Source organism: Etheostoma cragini, chromosome 13, assembly GCF_013103735.1.
Source record: "Etheostoma cragini isolate CJK2018 chromosome 13, CSU_Ecrag_1.0, whole genome shotgun sequence".
NCBI classification, from domain to species: domain Eukaryota; kingdom Metazoa; phylum Chordata; class Actinopteri; order Perciformes; family Percidae; genus Etheostoma; species Etheostoma cragini.
In genome coordinates this window covers 23,504,956-23,526,531 of record NC_048419.1, presented here as the reverse complement: position 1 = coordinate 23,526,531, position 21,576 = coordinate 23,504,956, and the positions used below count along the sequence as shown (strand labels likewise).

At 38.7% G+C, this 21,576-nt stretch overlaps 1 protein-coding gene across 1 annotated transcript; it reads left to right on the top strand.

The window, feature by feature from the left end:
• Positions 1–354: 354 nt before the first annotated feature.
• Positions 355–20,169, top strand: pou2f3 (POU class 2 homeobox 3). The gene is made up of 13 exons (XM_034890466.1): positions 355–541; positions 775–831; positions 8,027–8,055; positions 9,680–9,781; positions 11,708–11,813; positions 12,350–12,438; positions 13,109–13,285; positions 14,437–14,578; positions 14,880–15,013; positions 15,570–15,734; positions 16,455–16,497; positions 16,683–16,797; positions 19,161–20,169. Exons 2-13 carry the CDS (start codon positions 783–785, stop codon positions 19,201–19,203), a joined length of 1,194 nt encoding a protein of 397 aa, XP_034746357.1. The 5' UTR covers positions 355–541; positions 775–782; the 3' UTR covers positions 19,204–20,169.
• Positions 20,170–21,576: the final 1,407 nt, after the last annotated feature.

Here is a 21,576-nt window from a genome sequence, read left to right as displayed (position 1 = left end):
GTATAACGTAACTTGTGAATTTAAGGGAAATCTACACAAATAGACAAAGTCTAAAATAACTGTTTTATTTCATTTTGTGTGTTGTATGTTTTGTTTCCTTTTGAATAAAAATATTAGGGGTAGATGCTCCTCCCATCACACACGCTGAGCTATCTCAGGTGGCAGTAATAATACATCATCTTGTTATCAACGGCGCGCGCACACACACACACACACACACACACACACACACACACACAGACGCACGCACGCACGCACGCACACACACACACACACACGCACACACTGTAATTTGCAGTAACCCCATTGTTGTTTTATGCAAACAGTCTGAGGCTGGATAGGACAAACTGAGGCAAATATGCAAATCAGCCCATCAGGCAGTGCAGGGTTGCACTGCAGAGGTGAACCTTTCTCCACTTAGGAAAATGCTGATGAACAGCCGAAACATTTTATCCCAAAACTTCATTCCCAATGCTTCATTTTGAATAATCAGGGAGGAGAGACGGCAGCTGGAGTTGCACAAACTGTTTGTCTGTCTCAGGTGAGTCACTCCACCTTTACTAGCTCATTAGTGACTTTTTTTGTACCTTCATTATTTCATGAGTTTAAATGAGAGTTTAGATCGGCCTCGCTTATGAATATTTCAACTAGGAGTGTGTGTGGTGTGGAGGGGAGGGGAGGCATTAAAATGAACTCATAATTATCCTGTGAGTGCTTCGTTATCCTGCTGAAGTTACAATCCTGTAGGAAAATCAGTGATATTTATCATTACAGATATTAAGATGAGCGCAGACACGTTGGAGCAGTCGGAGGCTCCAACCGAACAGGCAGGTAAGGGGATTTCACCTTTCCTCACAACGTAAATGCAGCTGAATCATCTCAACACACACAAGTTCAACAGATGTGACTCAGGAGAAAGTGCGCTGTTGTTGTGACGCTGCACTTTCACAGAAAGTTTGTGTATTGTATTTACATTTCATTTGATTTGTTACTTTAAGGGAGTTGACAGCTTCACCATGAAGAGTTTATTATAGGAAGCTTACTTGTGTTTGCTTTCTCTTCTCTTGTTGATTTTAGTTGGAAAATATGAGAGGATATTTATTGGACTCAAATCTACTGCATTTTGTAGTCTAAATTATACTTTTTGGCTTTAGATTTTTGTTGCTGTTTAATAGTCTTTGGTGCTGCCATTCTATCAGGTTTTAGAATCCTTGTCTATTGTATTATTTAAATGCACCATCTCAGGGGGTGGAAGAAGTTTTAAGACCTGTTATTTAGGTAAAATTACTAAGACCACAATTTAAAGTAGTTGTTTAAAGTAAAAGTCCTGCATTTGAAGTATGTAAGTATAATCAAGAACAATGCAGAAAGTGTACTTTACAGTATAAAAGTATAAGTACTCTTTAGTTGTGGAATTATCATCGGCTATATTACAATAGTTTATGTTATGGGTGCAGTATAGAACATGTGAGGCTGTTTTCATCCATGTTTTACACTGTTGGATAGTTTAATTTATTGTAAAACAATGCATTGGTTTTCATACGGGCAACTTATCAGTATTTAAAATCTTCATCTACAAAGTAACTGAAGTCATCAAATAACTTTGGTGTGTAAAAAATATTTCCCTCTAATATGCAGTGGACTAGAACTAAGCAACAACAACAACAACAACAAAAAGTACCTCAGAATTGTACTTAAGTACAGTATTTGAGTAAATGTCCTCGCAGCTCCATCCGTCAAAGAGCGCATTTTTAGCTCATGTCGGTCAGTGAGATGCCTGATATGGTAGGGAGCTTTGTGTGTGTGTGTGTGTGTGTGTGTGTGTGTGCGTGTGTGTGGATACTGTGGCAGTTGGTTCGTATACCAGGATGCACCTGAGGCTGTTTGCTGATGCATGCAGGCTGCCTGGGGGGCCGAGGACGCCAATCAGCCACAAAACAAAACCAGGAACGAGCAACAGATAAAAGTGGAACTTTTCATTTAGACAATGGCTGTGTTTGAGAAGTTAAACGGCTCCGTTTCATGGAAATGTCTGTGTTGTCAGTATGTGATCACCACAGCCGTTTTTGTAAAGATGTGCCACAGCTGCACTTTGATTCAAAAGAAATCTTAATGCAGCTCTCATCATTAGTCACAAGGACAATATACACATTCAAATATATATTTGAAGGAAATATCATATGTTAATAAACTGGCTTTAAGGTTTTACAATGCAGGTGAATGTGAATACAATACAGTCTGTGGTGCTCCCATTATTAAAATATAACTTTAAAATAATCAACAGCAAGGTGTCTTTACAATTAAGTGTCCAATTGGTAATTCACAGACCAATGGTGAAATGTAACTAAGTACAGTATATTTACTCAAGTTATGTAATTAAGTACAAATTTGAGGTACTTGTACTTTACTGTTCATGCCCCTTTTACTCCTACTCCGCTGCATTTAAGAGAGAAATATTGTACTTTTTACTTTTTACAGGACTTTTACTTGTGACAGAGTATTTTTACAGTGTGGTGTTAAAACTTTTACTTAAGTAAAGAATCTGAATACTTCTTCCACCACTGCCACAGAACTCACATGGTCTGGTATACTATAATATGCTATAAAAGTTAAAGCATAACCGACATGTTCTCAGGAGGACACTTTACAGATAGAGTAGGTCAAGAACACACTCCACAATTAACAGAGACCCAACAATTTCTTCAAGAGCAATTGCACTTATTGCAGCAGCGGCAAGGAAAAACTTAATGTAAACAGACAGAAACCTCAGATGGAACCTGACTCTTGGTGTTCAGCCATCTAATAATTATTATCCCTTTTACTCAACACGTACAGAAAAACCTGAACGGATAAACCAAAACTATCTGAATGGAGAGATACCCCTTCAGGCAATGAAGCTTTCAGACATCACGCAACAACTCCGCGCCTTACAGGATGCAATGGGGCCATCTTCAACTTTTGCACGAGTAGAAACATTGTCAAAAGAACCCGGGCAGGCAGCTAGGCAGGCACTGAAGTAAAAATGGAAGATTTTCCCAACAATTTCCCAAAATATATGACACCAGTCGAAAAAGATCTAACATGAAAATGGTTGCCAACCAAGTTGGAATGCCAGATATGTTTTAACGACGCATGGCGATCAGATCTTCTTAGCAAGGCAAGAACTAGGGAAAGTTTTAATAGCACGGCAAAGGTACAAGACTGTGAAGAACACGACAGTGGACTTCTGTGGTTACTAGCCATTCGCCAGTGCGGTAAACATTTCCATGGTAACAGCGCAGTTCACCAATTAGAAACCTGTTTTTCCTAAAAGTAGGTTGATTTCATAGACTTGTGACTTCTAAAGGGGCCTAAACCGCCACTTCCCCATCATTAAGCTAGTGGTAACGCTACCTTTTTCCCACACTGTTGAGCTCTATTGCTAGCAACAACAAAACAACAAGCTTCATCTAGCCCAGTGCTGGAAGTTTGAAAACCTCCCTCATGACTTCCCAGAACATCTGGCCAGATCTGAGCCAAACCAAGCAACGTGACCAAAAAAAACGTAGTGAGAGAATTTTTTATGATTTGGGTGAACTAACCCTTTAATCCTCAACTGTTGAAGTGAAACAGAAGAGAAATAGTTCCAGCGGACGTTTTAACCCTGTAGTGTTTACAGCTGTGCTTCTGCTCTTGATTACTTAGTGCAACCTATCTCCAAGAGATCATGGTATGTGGGACTACATCTAGGGGGTGAAGCTAATGGCTGCCATGAAAATGTTGGAAATGGTTGATTTCTTATGTCATCGGTCTAGGTTGATGTTGGACATACAAAGTGCAGGACTTTGAAACCTGAGATTTGGGGTTTGAAACAGAGTCTTGGGGAATTTAGGGAAAGACCATGACATGGTGATAACATGAACCCATCCTGTCTCATACTTCTTTAAGTCCCTTTTGACTTCATCAATATTTAACCAAGACAAGATCTTTCCCTAACTTTAACCAAGTGTTGTGAGTGCCTGAACATAAGAATGTTGAATCAGGCTTAAGTTTCTCTGTTGTGTTGTTTCTTTATTTAAACAGGTCCGAAGCACAAAGAATATTAACTATATGTATAAAATCAAGATGTAATGTAGGCCTATTGGGTTTTTCCAATTGTAGTCCCTGGGCACATAGGTAGAATAATAAAAGAGTAAGAAATGTATGACATTCCAAGAAGATTAGACATTAAAAGAGCACAAAATAAGAGTTTATTTTACATTATTGACTGTTTTAGCAAACAGTGTAGAGAAAACAAACGTAGTAGACATTTTGCATGATACATTCTGTATTTATTGCCATTTGCACACACGTTTATTAAAACAATTTCCTCTTATGTTGAGTTAAAAAACATAATTCACATGACATTAAGTTCATTTCTTAAAGGAAAATTATATATATATATATATATATATGTATGTGTATAATATCTTGGAGACAAGGGTTAACTGGTGGGATTTCCGTCAGATGTCTGACAGGATTAACATTCATGTGCTGAACCACATCTTCATTGAAACCTGTCTCTGAATCTTACATTTTTTAATCAGAATTTTTGTGTGGCTTTCTGAACCGTTTTTGTTTGCTATTTTTTTAGCTTTTGAAACTGTAAATTAACAAAATAATATAGAGATACCGTCCTCTACACAGTCCCACAAAATACACAACAAAATATATTGCAGAAAAAGCTAATGCAAAAGAATAATCCCTATCTAAGAGAATCAGGATCAAAGAGAAAAACACACACCTATGTTACTGAATGGGAAACAGGACATGTTAGGCAATAGATCAAAGTCACGTAGTGAAAGATCATTACATACCAAATTATTAGGTGTTTAATTTCAAGTGAAAAGAAAAACACTGTCTGAGCTCACATTGTAGCTCTTTCTGTGTATAGAAACTATGTGCAGGCTTTGAGTAGTGTTCAGATTGGAAAACGTACCCAAAGACGTCCCTCCTTGTATAAAATCTGCTAGAAATTTTCCCATGATGCAATGCAAAAAGGAAACAAAGAAGCTGCTCACACGTGTAACAAATCGGGGAGAGGGGTGTCTCGGAAAAACTAGAGGATGCAAACATGCATGTTGCGTCAAAGTTTTAAAGAGGTGGAAAGTGTTATTTTGTATGTATAAAATCCTAAGAAAAGAGCACAACAAACTATACATTTATAGTTCAACAACAGTGTGTGTCAAAGCCTGATTTATCTTCTTCCTCTGAGCCATAAGGCTCCATTGTTGTCCAAAAACTGGTAAAACACACCTATGAACGACAAAAATGCACTGGGTGACATGTAATTTCATTACCACACACACACCAACTGTCCTTTATTTTGACTCTATCCCACAGACACCGTCTTGCTGAAAAATACTGACTAGAGAACCAGCTGTGGATTAATCCGCCTCTGAAAATAGTCCCCAAGAAATGAATCTAATTTCCTCCAGTTTGTTTGATTAAAAACTAAAGTGACCAGCTTGCTTTGGGAAATTACTGAGACTTAAAAAAAAAATGTTAACTACACATTTGTGACAAATCTTTAAAGATTAATCTTCACAAGGAGCGATTTCACGATTTGCAGAAGGTTTTGAGAGGCGGATAAATGGACAGTTGCTTTTGGTTTTTTCATGTGATCTGTTGACAAAAGAATAATATGTAATACAATAATAATCCCAGACATCCTTTGAGTAGTAAAGGAATCCTAGTTTTGTTTCCCCAGTTCATGCACTTATTGTAAAATATCTTTTACGAAACAGAAATTCAGTTAGTTCCTGTAACTCCAAAACAGTTTACTTAGACAATTAGTATAATAGTACATGTATCCAGTACCACAAGGATGTGTTATGTGACTGGAACACGCCTTCTGTGACTGACTTTATAACGCAGAAATGTCACATTCAGCCCTCAAGACTAACTGAAGTCAAACATGAATGTGCCAAAAAGACATCACTCCCCTTGTTCCCAGCAGCTTATACTAATCTACTCGCAGGCAGTTTTTTTGAAATACACGTTTACAAGATAAAACAACTGGTTAAAATGGAGAATTTCTGTTTGCAACCACTGTTTCTAGTGTGTGTGCGGTGGGTGGTGATGGTGCCGTGGATAGGACACATTGTGCGGAAGATCTGGGTTGAGTTTCCACTGCGATGCATTAACCAATGTGTCCCTGAGCAAGACACTTAACCCATAGTTGGTCCAGAGGCGTGCGACCTCTGACATCAACAGTGTGCGTGTGTGTGTGTGCGTGTGTGTGTGTGTGTGTGTGTGTGTGTGTGTGTGTGTGTGTGTGTGTGTATATGCAGACAGAGCTCTAACACAGGCTTCCTGCACTCTGAGCTAATTTGCATGTCTTGGTAATTTCCATACTGGACGTTTGGCTGTGAAGCTGGTAGCGCTGGGGAGCAGTGACACAGTGGGGTGGTGAGGTGAGAGGGCAGTGTGTGTCTGTGTGTGTGTGTGTGTGTGTGTGTGTGTGTGTGTGTGTTGAGTAGTTTCATTTATTGTAAAACTACGGCAACTTATTGTATTTTTAAATCTTCATCTGCAACGTTACGTAAAGTCTTCAAAAACTTTGGTTCAGTAAAAAGCTACAGTATTTCCCTCTAAGATATAGTGGAATAGAAGAAAGCAGCAAAAAAAACATTAACATAAGTACCTCAGTGTTGTACTTACAGTATTGGAGTAAATGTACTTGTAATTCCATCCATCATTACAAAGAGTACATTTTTAGCTCATACTGGTCAATATGATGCCTGATGTGGTGAAGGAAGCTGGGTTAGGGTGTGTGTGTGTGTGTGTGTGTGGGGGGGGGGGGGGGGGGGGGGGGGGGGGGGGGGGGTTACAGGTTTATTTGCATCATGTGTCTCCAGCAGCACACACACACACAGTCCCAAAGGCCCAATTTGACATTCAAATGATGCAAGCTCATCCAGCACACCTTTGAACTCTGGTGCTCTGCCGGCCCTGTCCCTGTCCCTGTCCCTGTCCTCCCTCGTCCCACTGCTGCACACTGCAGCAAGAAAACTGCACTTCTCTTCCACACACACTTCTACATAGATTCCCTTTCCTTTTTACAAACATGCACATAACTGTGTGTTAACAAAGCACATTGCCATGTCTGTTGCCACATTGCCATTTCCACGTACATAACCTGTAAAGGATGTTTTGTTTTGTATGTCAAAAACTTCATTTTCTGCTTTCTGGTGAACTTCTACCTTTTCTGCATCATTTCATAATGAAAATGTCTTTAGTTATTTAAAAGGAAGTTATAATCATAATTGAGTAGGATGGGATGGGTTGCACTGGCCATTTGTGATGTTTGAGGGGTTGTAACCCCATTACCACAGCACTACATTATTGTATACACACTTTTAGATTGTAGCATGTTTCTAATCAAGATTTAGTTTTTAATCTTTGTATTTTATTAATGTGAAATTGACCAAAAATTGAAAGATATTAGGTACTTTCAGAGGTCAGCTCAGAGCATATTTATAAGGTGACAAGTTATTAATACCTTTTACATGCTGTTGATCAGATGTCTTCTCATCTAGGTGTATTTATGCTTTGGTTTAGTTTGCAGTGATAGAGTTTTGTTTTTAAGTTTATGTTTTATATCTTCATATTCTATCTGTCTTTTAACATTTAAACCACATGAGAAATAAGTGTTTTTACTGTAACATGTTATCCTTTGGGAGCGGTGTGTTTTGAAGATCCATAAATAAATCAAATTAAATAGTAACTTCCCAGCAAACAGCAACAAGGTGTCAGTATGATAAAGTTAGATGAAAGTCTTTTGTTCCGATGAAAAATATTGTCAATGCAACTCAAAAAGATAAAGATTTTGTGGTGAAAGAACAGTGTAAAACTAAATATTACACTAATATTATGTCTCATATACATAAGTAGCTAACATTGATTGCTATGACCTTTGTCTGATCTGAGTTAAGAAGTTGAATGTCATTATGAGCCACAGAGCGACCTGTAACAACCTGAATCTTTTTCTCTCTTCCCGTTTTAGAGCAGAACGGAATCAACTTCAATCGACAAGTGAGTTTTTACAGTAATAACAACTCCTGAGTATCTATGAATGATGATTTAAGATCTCTGTCATAAGGGGGATTTGGATTGTTTAGTTTAGCACAACGTGACCTGTTCCTATTTGCCAGCATGTTTTTACCCCAGCGGGGGAAACTGATGTCATGTGCACGCGGGACAGCTTTAGCTTCATGTTCTGCTCAGTTCCCTCGCATGACAGATAAGATCATTTAATAATTTATACTTTTTATTGATTGAAGAAATTACAATTTACACTCTGTTTATTATAAATCACTGCACAAAGGGAGGGATGTCAGAGTAAGTGGGCTGCCAGTGCTGGACCCTGAGTGGTTGGGGGTATGCGGTGCCTTGCTCAAGAGCACCTTGGCAGTTCCCAAGAGGTGAATTGCATCCTACTTGAGTAGTTTTATCAGTAGAGAGTATTAGTATTAGTAGAGATAATATTTTACTATTACTCAAATAGTCATTTTTACAAGTAATGTTACTTCTACTCGAGTAAATACAATGATAAAGTAACAATACTTTTAGAAATTTACCCTGTGCTACCCACCACTGATCAGTACTCACAAACCCTTGTTCCAGTTTTGAGCACTTTAATCAAAGAACGATTTTCTCTTCTCAGATTTATACATTTGAACTGTTTTCAGGGGCCTGAAGAGGTAAGACAGTCCAGCAAAGCTATCAATCTCTACCTGACCAGCTGGCCGTCGCCATGGCTTCGTAGCCTATCATACGAATTGTGCATACGTTTTTGCACAGTCTCATATGAACATGTTGAACCTGTGAATTAAGTTTTTAGCAGGTAAAAAGTAGTACATTTTTTGTTACGGATCATTCCACATTTGGTGCTCAAGAGTATTTACATCAGCAGTGTCTGTGGGAGTGACTGAAAATATCCACATTTATTTGGACGACAATGGAGTTCTATGGCACAAAAAAAAAGACTTTGAAGAATTTGACACACACGATAAAAAAGAAAAAAAAGAAGGATCGATGTTTTCATGGAAATGATGAGAATTAAATATTATCTCCATATGTTCTGTACCCTTTAAAAATCAAGTTGGATAAGAAATAGCCAGGAGCCACGACAATGGTAGTGAACAAGACTCAACTGTCTTTGAGACGCCTTACATCCTCAACATGAACTACCTGCTCTCCCCACACATGTCAGTCAAGAATCCAACATCTCTAAAAACATCTTAAATAGTTTGAAGCTATTTGGATACTTCTCCAAACACTGTTTTTGGCAAGAGGAGGACGTTTCTTACAGTGCTCGTGTTTTCAGGAAGTAACATGGCTTCCAGGTGGGGGTGGGTGATTTGCATACTGGCTTGCCCAAGGGGAGGTAGAGAGGCTATCACTCTTTGTATAGTGACCAAACTGGTTCTGGAGCAGAGTGTGTGTGTGTCTGTGTGTGTAGACACACACACACACACACACACACACACACACACACACACACACACACACACACACACACACACACACACACACACACACACATGTGAACATGCACCCCTTTGCCCCAAAGACAATGTTTCTCATCTTTTTTGCTACTTTAAAGTATTCACATACCTGAGTTAACACTGTTTTGGTTGTGCTTTCAATGTCTTAGATAAAGACAGAGGAGATTAATGACTCGCCTCATTCAGCGGCCACACTGAAGACATGTCATCTGTCACAGAGCTCTCCATTGCCTGGAGGTCAGCTGTCTGGGGTCTGTTTTTTTTTTTTTTTTTACAATACTTATTTGATGCTTTTAAACACATAAACACACACACAAAGACAGCTCTGACAACACCAACAATGTAGAAGAACTAAACCTCTGACAGAGAGGGAGGATACAGTATATGATGAATAGAGCACATGATATAATAAAGGAGATAACTGCGCACTTACAGAAATTTGTTGTGGGCATAAATGGGAAGATATCAAAGCCTATGTGCATATTAATGTTCATATATGTAAAAGGAAACGCTCAGTTCCATTACAGTTGACAGTGATGCATCCGTAGAGTGTATTGGAAAGAAGGGGACGATTTGAGGATCCCCGTTTTTAATCAACCAAAATGTTTCAGTTGACTTTGATGACGTGAAAAACATCAGTGAGAGGATCAACGTTTAACATTAAAACACTGAAAACAGCCAAAAACAAGTTCAGAGGTCTATTTTAATATACACAGTGTCCTGGTTAGCATTGCTAAGCCTCTGTCCTGGTTGACAGTTGGGTATGTAGCCGCGCCCCTAACGCATCCCCTGCTTATCGTCTATTTTAATATAAATGGTACCATAATTTACAATATGGACATGATGCTGTATTGACAAAGACATCAATTTAGCGATAAAGCCTATAAACTCATAACTAAAATGTTTATTGTGGTACTAAATCTAATCAGGAGATGGGCTTTTTCTCATAGACTTCTAGAGAAACAGACTTCTTTTTGGAGCATGTGGAGTTGCCCCCTGCTGGAAATTAGATAGAATGCAGGTTTAACGCACTTTCCCACTGGCTTCACTTTTCAGACCCGGAGGCTACATCCATTTATTTTATGCAGTCTATAGTTGCAACAAATAAACATCTGAAAAGAATAAAAGAAAAAAGAAAAATAAATAAACGAATGTCCCACCTTATAAGCCAAAAGCATTGCAGTCTATCCTTCCTTTAAAACTGGTTATGTTACATCTAAGCATGTCTGGGACGGAGTTTCACAGAGTGGGAGTGTTAGTACTCAGATTTACTTTGTATTTAAATTGTATTACTTCTTGTGTATATTTACTTTCCACCACTGCAGAGCAGGGGTGTCGGACTAGGGGGTAAACGGGGAGTGAGTACCCAGGTCACTTATATGAGGAGGGCCCAAAAGGATGCTAGAATGAATAGCTAGTATGGATGTGGGGAGGGGTCCATAGAAAATGCCTTTCCCCTGCTTCAGTGTGCTCATATCAGAATCAGCTTTATTTTTTAATTATGATAGTTATTATTATATTAATTATGGAGCATAGTCCAAAGAGTGCTGGAATAAATAATATTATGTTATTATATAAGTAGTATATAACAATATGAACATTATGAACAGCTCTGAAATAGAGAATGACAATGACAAATACATAATAAGTGGAACCAGTAAACAGACTGATGAGAGCCAGTGTTGCTGGGTTATTGCACAGGAAGTGAACCTGGCACTGTGAGTCAGAAGTCAGCTGTTCATCAGACTAAGGGCTTGTGGGAAGAAACTGTTCCTGAGTCTGTTGGTTTTGGCGTTCAGGGCTATGTAGCACCTGCCAGAGGGGAGAAGCTTGAACAGGTTGTGTCCGGGGTGAGATGGGTCTGCAGTGATGGTTCCTGCCCGTTTCCTGTTTCTGGAGGTGTATGAGTCATGAATGGAGGGCAGGTTGGCACTGATGATCTTTCCTAACTGTCCGTTGTGGTCTGCTCCTGTCCTATTTGGTGGCAGATCCAAACAGTACATTACAACAGTAATGGACGTACTGAGGATAGACTGGATGATGGCTGTGCAGAAGTGTCATGTATATATACACATATAGATATGTACAGTACAGTATACATTCACTTCAAACTCTAAATTCTGTACAGGTGAGTCATTTTGTTGTTGATGTTGTTGTGTTTTTCGTCTCTGCTCCAGGAGCTCACCTCTCTCCACACCATGCAGCAGCTGGTTCTGATGCCACCGTCTCACCTGTCATCTCAATCCCCCTTCCTGCTCTCGCAGAGCCCCACCAGCCACCAAGGTGCAGTCTTTACACTGACCTATATCCAAGGAAACAGGGCTTCATTATGATTTTAACAAAACATTTCAGCCATTCCATATTTCAGAAGCTTTTGCGTGTCATTGCCTCTGGCATTTTGGTAAATATGCTTAATCAGACATAATGTAATCAGCTATAATGACTGGCCTACAATCATTATAACTTTTAATCAACATCTTGCAAAAGCATTCCTATTTTCTCTGTTTCCTAGAGTAAGATTAGAAAACTGATATTACATGTCTGTAAATTAAATACAGAGCTGGACACAGGATGTGATTAGGTTAGCTTAGCATCAAGAGTGAAAGCAGGGGGAAACAGGTAATTAACAAGAAGAATAAACAAAAATGTCAAAACATACAGCAAACAATACCACTACAGTTTTTGTTGTACACAAACAGAAATATGAAAGATAACCATTTGTGGTTTTTGTGGTGCATGCTGCTTGTATTTCTTGTCAAACAGCAGTTCTTTCAGTCACCAAACAGTTATTGATCAAAGCCTGCTGTTTTCCTTTGCAGCTCTTTTGCAGCAGAATCTGCTGTCCCTTCCCTGCCAGAGTCAAACTAGTCTCCTTCAGCATCAACCTGGACTGGCTCTGACTCCACAGGTAAAGCCAGACCACTTGCTGTCTAAACATATAAGCACAAAGCACAATGCACAAAGAATGTCACATTGTCTATTGTGCCTCTTTGGTTTGGTTTGGCTTTATCTTTCATTGACTTCAGCCTTTAAAACTCACTGTACATAGCAACAAACAGCAGACGGACAAAGTTAGAGAATAGCTGATTAACACAGTGGAGCATTTAGCAGCTAAAGAGACCAATATTTCCCTCAGGAGGTGGTGGAGACCAAAAACAAAGCTAACAGAGAGAGAATATTAGACATATATTTATCAGTGGACACAAACACAAAGACTCCTCATGAATAATCATGTTGATTAAAGGCTGCTGGATGTGGAAATAAGCAACTCTTTGCTAACAAGTTTCACATAAACTTAGCATGTAATAATATGTCAGTTTTGTATTAAAGCTTGTTTCTACTGCCGCCAAGTTGCCAGAAACATCTGTAATTTCAGGTTTAAATGCACAATTTGGGTGCAAAAATTGCATTTTTGGAATAAATGCATAAAGGATACCATAAGAAAGCCAAGATCTGAATCTGAATCTGAATGTTGAGTTTTGCAGATGCATTACAGTTGTTACATTAGTTGTTTTGTTGTTGTGTTGTTTACATTACCTGAAAACAAACCTTTGTTCTGTGATGTTGTTCTGATCCAGGCTATGAGTCGCTCTGGTCTGGCAGGACCGTCTATGGAGAACCACATGGACATGTCCCACCTGCAGATGCCCAAACACATGTCTGTACCACCACAGGAGGAACCCAGTGACCTGGAAGAACTGGAGCAGTTTGCTAAAGCGTTCAAACAAAGACGCATCAAACTGGGCTTCACTCAGGTAGATTAAAGAAAGAGCCCCACCCGGTTTTCCTCTGAGGGCCCTGGCAACTGCTGCTTATTGAGTTATGGACATCTAAAGTTCTGGAAAAGATCTGAAACCTAGAGACCAAGTTTCCAGGGTCTTAAGGACCTATACTTTAAAACCTTGTTTTAGACTTTTTTTTGTGTTGTTTATTTTTCAGCTTTCTCCTGTCAGGTCGTATTTATGGTTAGTCTTGGAACCTTAAAGACACATTCGCATCATAAGTACAAGACACAGATATTAAACAATAAATAAATATAAGTAAAGAGAATAAATAGTGAAATGTGTAAAAGTGTTTACAGTATTGCACAGCCACATTTTTATGGAACGGTATATCAGTCCTGGTGTGTGTGTGTGTGTGTGTGTGTGTGTGTGTGTTGTCCATGTGGTCTAGTGATAGCTTTGCTGACAACAACCTTATTTGAAAGAAAAATGGGAAAATTATTATTAATACTATTATTATTACAACTACTACTACTACTACTTCTACTGTTATTATAATTATTACAAACTGTCTAACTTCTATCGACTTTGACCAACCGTGCTTACTGTGGTTGTGTGCACACAGTTTCTTATGTGCAATGAGGGATTATTAGCAAGATTTCCCCTTCAGTTTTCACTCTCAATCAAGTGGTTTAAATAATCGGGTTGAACTACCGGTTTGTTTTTGTAATTTGTATTTGTTGCCTTGTTGGTCATTTAGTGATGTTGCCATGTTCACAGATCTCAGCATAACTTTATTGAGTATGATGTTACCGCAGCTGATAGAAATGGGGGACAAAACTACAAAAATAAGACACAAGTTGTACTAAATGAGAACTGTCATTTTATAATTCCTAGATTTTGGTTGGTTTGGATTCATTTTCCAAAGAGACGTCTTCACATTTGCAGACTTAGATTTCATGTTCATAACAAAGACCCATTTGGGTTTGTTACTTTGAATGAGCGTTTAAAGACTATAATGGCTTTGATAGTTGATCAAATATGAGCGTGAAACAAAAAATCGTCAGTCAGGAAAACTCCATCAACAAAGGAAGACTGGGGCCGGGATCAAATCGATTTTGTGCTCACATCTATACTTTGACTTTTGTATAAGAGGGTGATACAGTTCATGTGTGTTTTCACAGGGAGACGTGGGCCTTGCCATGGGAAAACTGTACGGGAATGATTTCAGCCAGACCACAATCTCTCGCTTTGAGGCTCTCAACCTCAGCTTCAAGAACATGTGCAAGCTCAAACCTCTGCTGGAGAAATGGCTGAGTGATGCAGGTACAAAACAGTGACCACCATTTCGATTTTAATATTATCATTTTATACGACTAGAGGGCTAGAAACAAGCAAAGCAAATGTAAAATCCAACAAAAATGTATCTTTAAGAAGAATTTAGGCAGAAAAACAACTTTTCATAGATTTTTGAGTTAGAAACATGACACAAAATGTCTTTAGTACTAATTCGGCAGCACAAAACGTAAAGTAAAAGTCATAGTGCAGCCAATCCTTACCTGATTGGATAGTTGTTAAAAGTTGATGATAAATGTCCTTGTTGTGTATTTTTATTGTTCCACAATAGAGAACTCCCCCTCTGACTCCCTGAGCAACCCCACCTCTCTGCCGCCCCTGATCGAGGGCTACGGCCGCAAACGGAAAAAGAGGACAAGCATTGAAACCAACATCAAGCAGACTCTGGAGAAAAGATTCCTCGACGTGAGTTCACGACTGAATAGAAATTTGAGGAGTTATTTTAGTGAGTGCTTCCTAAGTCATATCGTTTATTGTGTATAGAAAAAAAAGTTGGTTACAGCATTCATTATAAACCAACTTTTCTGTCTATTCACAGACACATGACCATTTGCTCATCCCTGATGTCAAACAATTAAAGTCACTATGTACAAATAATAATAATAATATATTTTTTTTCAAAGAATCAGAAAGAAGTTTAATGCCACAATAGTTACCCTATGTGGCATTTGCCTTGGTGATTGGTGCATGCACACAAAAACATATTTAACATTAATAAGAATAAACACAGATTCTTTACAAAGAGAATTTCAAAGTAAGACACAAAAAAACAGCACATTCACCACATTAAAACCGTTAAAGCGATAAAACGGACACAAAAGACAAGCGTAATAAAGACGAGTGAAACGGTGAAACCAGCAACTAACAGCAGCTGAAGTGCAATATTGTGTAATGGTGAAGGCTAATCTGAAGAAGTAGGGTTTGATGAAAGACATTATCATAAACATTTTTTGGTTTCCAGAACCCCAAGCCCAACTCCGAGGAGATAACCCTGATCTCAGAGCAGCTAGGCATGGAGAAGGAGGTGGTTCGGGTTTGGTTCTGTAATCGGCGTCAGAAGGAGAAGAGGATCTACTGCCCGGTGACTAGTTTATCGGTCAAATCTCACAGCTACAACTCCAGAATGGTTAGCTGTCTAAAACATCCATCTCTTTCACTTAGAGACACAAAATAATACGGGCTAGCCCTCTCACACGACTCTTCGTACTTTTCCTTTAATTTAAAGTTCACGTGTGTTCATAGTCATTTGCAACAACCAGCTCAAACATGCCACATTAATGGCTCATAAAACAACGTTTTTCAGCTTTTTATTTTAGGGGTTACTCCTCAGCTGAAACCAGCGGCGCTATGGAAGCCAGTCATGGCAGCGCAGTAGTTTGAATTCAGGGCAAACACATTATCAATTAATTTGTTATATTGACAAAACGATCTTTGTCATGTCGAGATAACTAAATATTTAATTTGTTACCTTGAGAAAACAAACTTTGTTATATGGAGATAACAAATTAACAAGTCGTTGTCATAACAGTGCATAAAAATAAAAAAAGATCCATGGCCCTGCTCGGCTTCCGTACTTTTGCAAGGCACTGTATCCGTGTCACATTCTCAGAAAGGGCTCAGCCAAAAAAACACAGCCCACACCAGTTTTAGTTTAATAAAACACGCTGTTTTTTGCAGGTAACCAAAGTTCAGTTAGCACACTCAAGCTCTTGTCAATCCTTTAGTATGCAAGAGCCTTTAAAGCTGACAGTGATTTACACACACGTCTTCACTGAGCATCATTTCAAAAACAAATTAAAACAGTTTAAATCAAACTAAATTTATTTCCATTTTCACACTGTTTCAGGTCTCAACATCCAGATCTTACAGCCCGCTGGCTTCAGGTGGAGGCAAGTACCATGTCCTGGTTTACCTATTTTTGAAGTTTATTCTTGATTACATTTTAATCTCTTAACTCACTATGCAGGGCTAACTAGCACAGTAATAGAAACACACAGTCAGTGTTGACTATGATTCATGCATGTGGGCTTCTGCATAAGTGTGTAATAATAGTGTTTGGACCTTTTCCTTCCAGTTTCATCAAATTCTTCTCCAAACAGTGCAAGCCGCGAAGCTTCTCCCAACAATCTGTCCACAGCCTCCGTCTCTTTAACGTCTCAGGTCAACCCAGCTTCCTACAGCTCACCCGGGTAAGAAACATTGACCTCCTCACCCCAGCACACCGCTTCTGCTCTCACACACTTTAAAGATACAATAACATGGAACCCTTTCAGGTGTGACATTAAGGAGGTTAAGGTGTGTAGTAGCCGCGTCATGATGGATCCTACCTGGTTTCTTGGAAAGAGCCATCCAACAGAAAAGCCTGATTGGGGTTTGGCATTGACCTCGAGTAGTTTATATCAGGATATCCGACTGGTCAGGGGATAGGAGCTGAACAAATCAGGTTCTGTTACCTCTTACGAGCATGCACACCTGGCCAAACGTAGCACACAAATGCTATTGAAGAGCAGGACTTGCTTAGAACTGCAGTGGTTTCCATAAAACCGCGTGGAAGGCAGATTTTGTTAGCTTTGGACAGAGCCAGGCTAGCAGTTTGCTTGTTTCCTGTGTTTGTGCTAACTAAGCTAACGAGCTGCTTGTGGTAGCTTCATATTTAACTCACAGAAACTAAAGTGGTATCAATCTTCTCATCTAACAAAGCTTTTTTGTGAGGCATCTATAACAGATAAGACCATCATTCATTATTTAAAGGAATAGTTCATTATTTTAAGAAGTATGCATATTTGCTTTCTTGCCAAGAGTTAGGTGAGGGTTTTTGATTCAACACTCATGTTCGTCTCTATCCACAACCTTCCTATCCTGCCGTATCTCGTTTTTTTTTGGCTGGAAGTTATGCCGTTATCTTCCGCTTTCTTTGTATTGGAATTCTAAATACCGGAGGATTTATGAGGACTGTGGTTAACTGGTCCTTAGAACTCTGCAGGGTAAATCCAGACAGCTAGCTAGGCTATCTTTCCAATCTGAGTTTTCTGTTGCATGACTTAAACAACTGTTAAACGTACATGTTCCACCAAAACAAGTTCCCCTCCGAGGCTAGTTTCTCTGCTCTTGGCAACGATTAGCACCGCCCAAGACGATGGTGATTGGTTTAAAGAAATGCCAATAAACCAGAGCACGTTTTCTCCCAGCCCGGGATGCTGGGTGGACTGGCCAGACCCTCCTCCACAGCTCTGAAGTGTTGTGGAGGAAGGTCTGTACAAAGCGAGACTGTGTTAAATATGAAGCTATTACCAGGAGAGAATTAGCTTAGCTTTGCGTAATGGAAACAGCTAGCCAATGGTACCAACAATGGCCTACCAGCACATCTTTAGGGAGTGGCTTGTATGTTTAATCTTAAGTGTAAAAACAACAATTGGTGGCAGGAAATCAACAGTGGTGGAAGAAGTATTAGATCCTTTACTTATTATATAAACGTACTACTACTACACCAAACAAATAATCTGTTACAAGTAAAGTCACGCATTGAAAATGTTACCTAAGCGTGTGAGTATCACTTGGAGGCCTTTATATTTTGGGATAGTTACATTTTTAACAAAACATTGTATTTTACACACTACATGTGTTTTTTTCTGCAAACAAATCTTAATTTGTAAAATAACTAGTAACTACAGCTGTCAAATTATTGTAGTGGAGTAACAATATTTCTTTCTTGCATGACAAGATAAGACTCACGTAAAGTAAAAGTACCTCAAATTTGTAAAGTTCAGTACAAATCAAAGTCCTGCATTAACACATTAATTACAAGTATGTACGTTTTATCAGCTAGCTGTACTTAAAGTACTAAAGTAAAAGTACTAAAGTGTTCCCCTTCTATCTGATGTTTCTGGGTTAATATCCCTGCTCTATTCATGTGCATGTTGCATTTTACTGCTGTAGATGTTTAAAGTTGTGCTCCTTTTGTCCTCCTTTACATACTGTTGGCTAGTTTAATCTACTTCAATACAAAAAATACTACTTCAAAAGTTTTGAAATACTACTTCAAAACATATTCTATAAGACGATCATAAGTTTGTAGCATCGCTGTCCTCTAAGAACCGTATCTCTAAAAAGGTTAAAACCTTTTATGGTGTTAGAAAACCAGCCCTGTTTTCAGCTTTGGGACGATGTATTTTGCAGCTGATCCAAGAAGTTTGTTAAAGACCTTTAATAAACTTAAGCAGTAGGAGAATCTTCTAAACACATAAAGGAACACTTCATCCTTCAGTTCATCACAAACATTCAACATCAACACATCTGGAGATACGTGGTCTTCACTGGACAGGAAGGGGAGGAAAAACTGGCGTCTGAGAAGTAACTAAAGCTGTCAGACTAATGTAGCCGAGTAAAAGTATAAAGTTGCATGAAAAGAAAGAACTCAAGTAAAGTACAAGTATCTCAAATGCGTACTTATGTATGGTGCTTGAATGAATGCACATAGTACATTACATACATTCCAGCAGTGTTTTTCTGTCACCTATTAGTCTAAGTACATAATCCTGTGATCTTCTTTCAGGTCCTGGTATCGCACATGGAACCCTGCTGCGTATCATCACTGAGAAACATAAACTCTATCATGCGAAGCTTTGTTTGAGGAGGAGGATGTACACTGAAGATATGTGATGGAGTGGCACGATAATACCTGTTCTTAACAGGGTTACAACTACAGGCTAAATCTTAGACGGAATCATGAGACAAAGCAACAGAAGACTGCAAAGACTCACCACACTGCTGTTAGGACGGCCTCGAGCTGTTTGATTTGCATTCATGTGACTCTTCACTCTACTTAGATCAACTGCAGAGAGGAAGAATACACTGAAAAAAACACACACAACTGAAAAGATATAATAAACCCTAGCAGGAATTCTCATATTCAAGCCTGTGTGGCTCAACTAATCTGTTTAAATGTCAAACTGTTACTTTTTTTCTGTCATCTTTACATTATGCTGGACTCCAATGATCAGTTTTGCTGGTATTTTATGTTTTTATGTTATTAGTCAGTTATTAGTGTTGTTTTGGTGAATTTAATTTAATCCTCCATTGTGTACTGCTCGTCTGTCTAAATAAATATGCAGTCTGAACACAGGGATTGCATTGAACTGCATGTTCGTGACTGGTATTAGTGAGCAGAACAGCTTTCGATTTGGTTATTTTAGTTCTTTAAAGCCGTTTAACTAAGCTGGTGAGAGAAAATGTAAACCTCTGCTGGTCCAAACCAGCTCCTGGGGCTTCTGTGTACTTTGTCTCTTTTTTCTGCTGTGGCTTGTTGTTCTGCTTACTACAGACTCTCATAAAAAAACTGCCTTTCAGACCTCAAGTCATGGATGGATTACTGAGCGGGCCGACTGGGCACAGGCCAAGGTGCCCCGGGGGTCAGGGGTCCTGACTGATAAAATGTTGTTAAAAAAACCCAATCACAAAGATATGCTAAACGACCAGAAACATACACAAAATTACACACATACCGTATACCCATACTGACCAGAAACAACCCAAAATGGCTAAAGAGACACAAAATGACCACAGAGACCCGAAGCTACTACCAAGACAAGCTAAATGACTAAAAAATAGATGCAAAACATCAACATAAAGATGCAAAAGGACAAAAAATAGACTTAAAACTTACGTAAAAAGACACAAACCACTACAAACGACAAAAGATAAACATAAAGAGACACAAAATGTAAATTTAAAACTACTATTAAAATAGATGCACGACAACAAGGAGACGCAAAATAAGCCCAAATTACTAAAATAAGATGCAGAATGACTAAAAAAGATGCAAAAATATCAGAAATGTGAAAATGACTATGAAGAGATGCAAAGCAATCCCAAAGTGACCATGCAGAGAGACCCAAGTATAAATAGATGGGAAAAGACAACAAACCAACACGAAAGGACCCAAAACAAACACATAGAAAAAGAAAACTACTAAAAACAGATGAAAAACAGGAAAAATAGGTGCAAAATGAAGGGATGAAAGATGACTCTTTGAGTTCAGGTGTCTTGTAGACCGCCTGGCGTGGGGACCCCGGGGTCCAGGTGCCCGTCTCATAATCTGTCCATGCCTCACGTCAAGGTCTGACTCTTGTTTGTTTGATTTGTGAATAATGAATTTCTGTTTTTTGAGTGTCCATTGAATGTTTTTCATTGAAAGGAAACTCTGTGCTAAAGCACTATAATTATGATGTTATATTATGTAACAGCTGTTTGATCCTCTGAGTCTCAGGGAATCATTTCTCTTACCTCTTAACTCCAGGAACCCTAATGAACTTTTATTAAACATAGACGGCCATGTGCGTCATGAGTTTGATTGTCTTTCTTTTAAATAATAAATATGTACATTTACATATTTCATATGCCTCAGGACAAAACTGTCACATTGAAAACCAGTGCTGTGGCTCATGATCGACACATCCCACACTGTGAAAAAAACGCTGAAAAAATATTTTTGAATATTTCGTCATAAAAAAACAACTGTGGCAGTATTTAAAGGCATTTACCATTCTGAAAATGAGTGAATATTTAGTGGTTATAATTAACACTGAAGATGATTAAAAAGCTGAACTCAGTTAAAGTTAAAAACATTATTAATATATAAGTTTATGGTAGTTTTTGACAAGGACATTTTTGTCTTATAAAGACTTTAGAACTATTTTAAAGGGGTTAAAATGGGACACACATACACACACACACACGGCAATTTGAGGTTCAGGGTCTTGCCCAAGGACACTTCAACATGCGGACAGGAGGATTCTGGGTTTGGAACCGCCAACTCTGATTAGCCCACAACCTGCCCAATTCATGTACAACGTTTTCCTGGATATTCATAATTTCTTCACAAAGGTTGGTATAGCTGAAAGTTCAAATGATAGAGGTTTATGCTCTGATTTAAAAAAAAAAAAAAACATTTCACACTACACTATTTTATC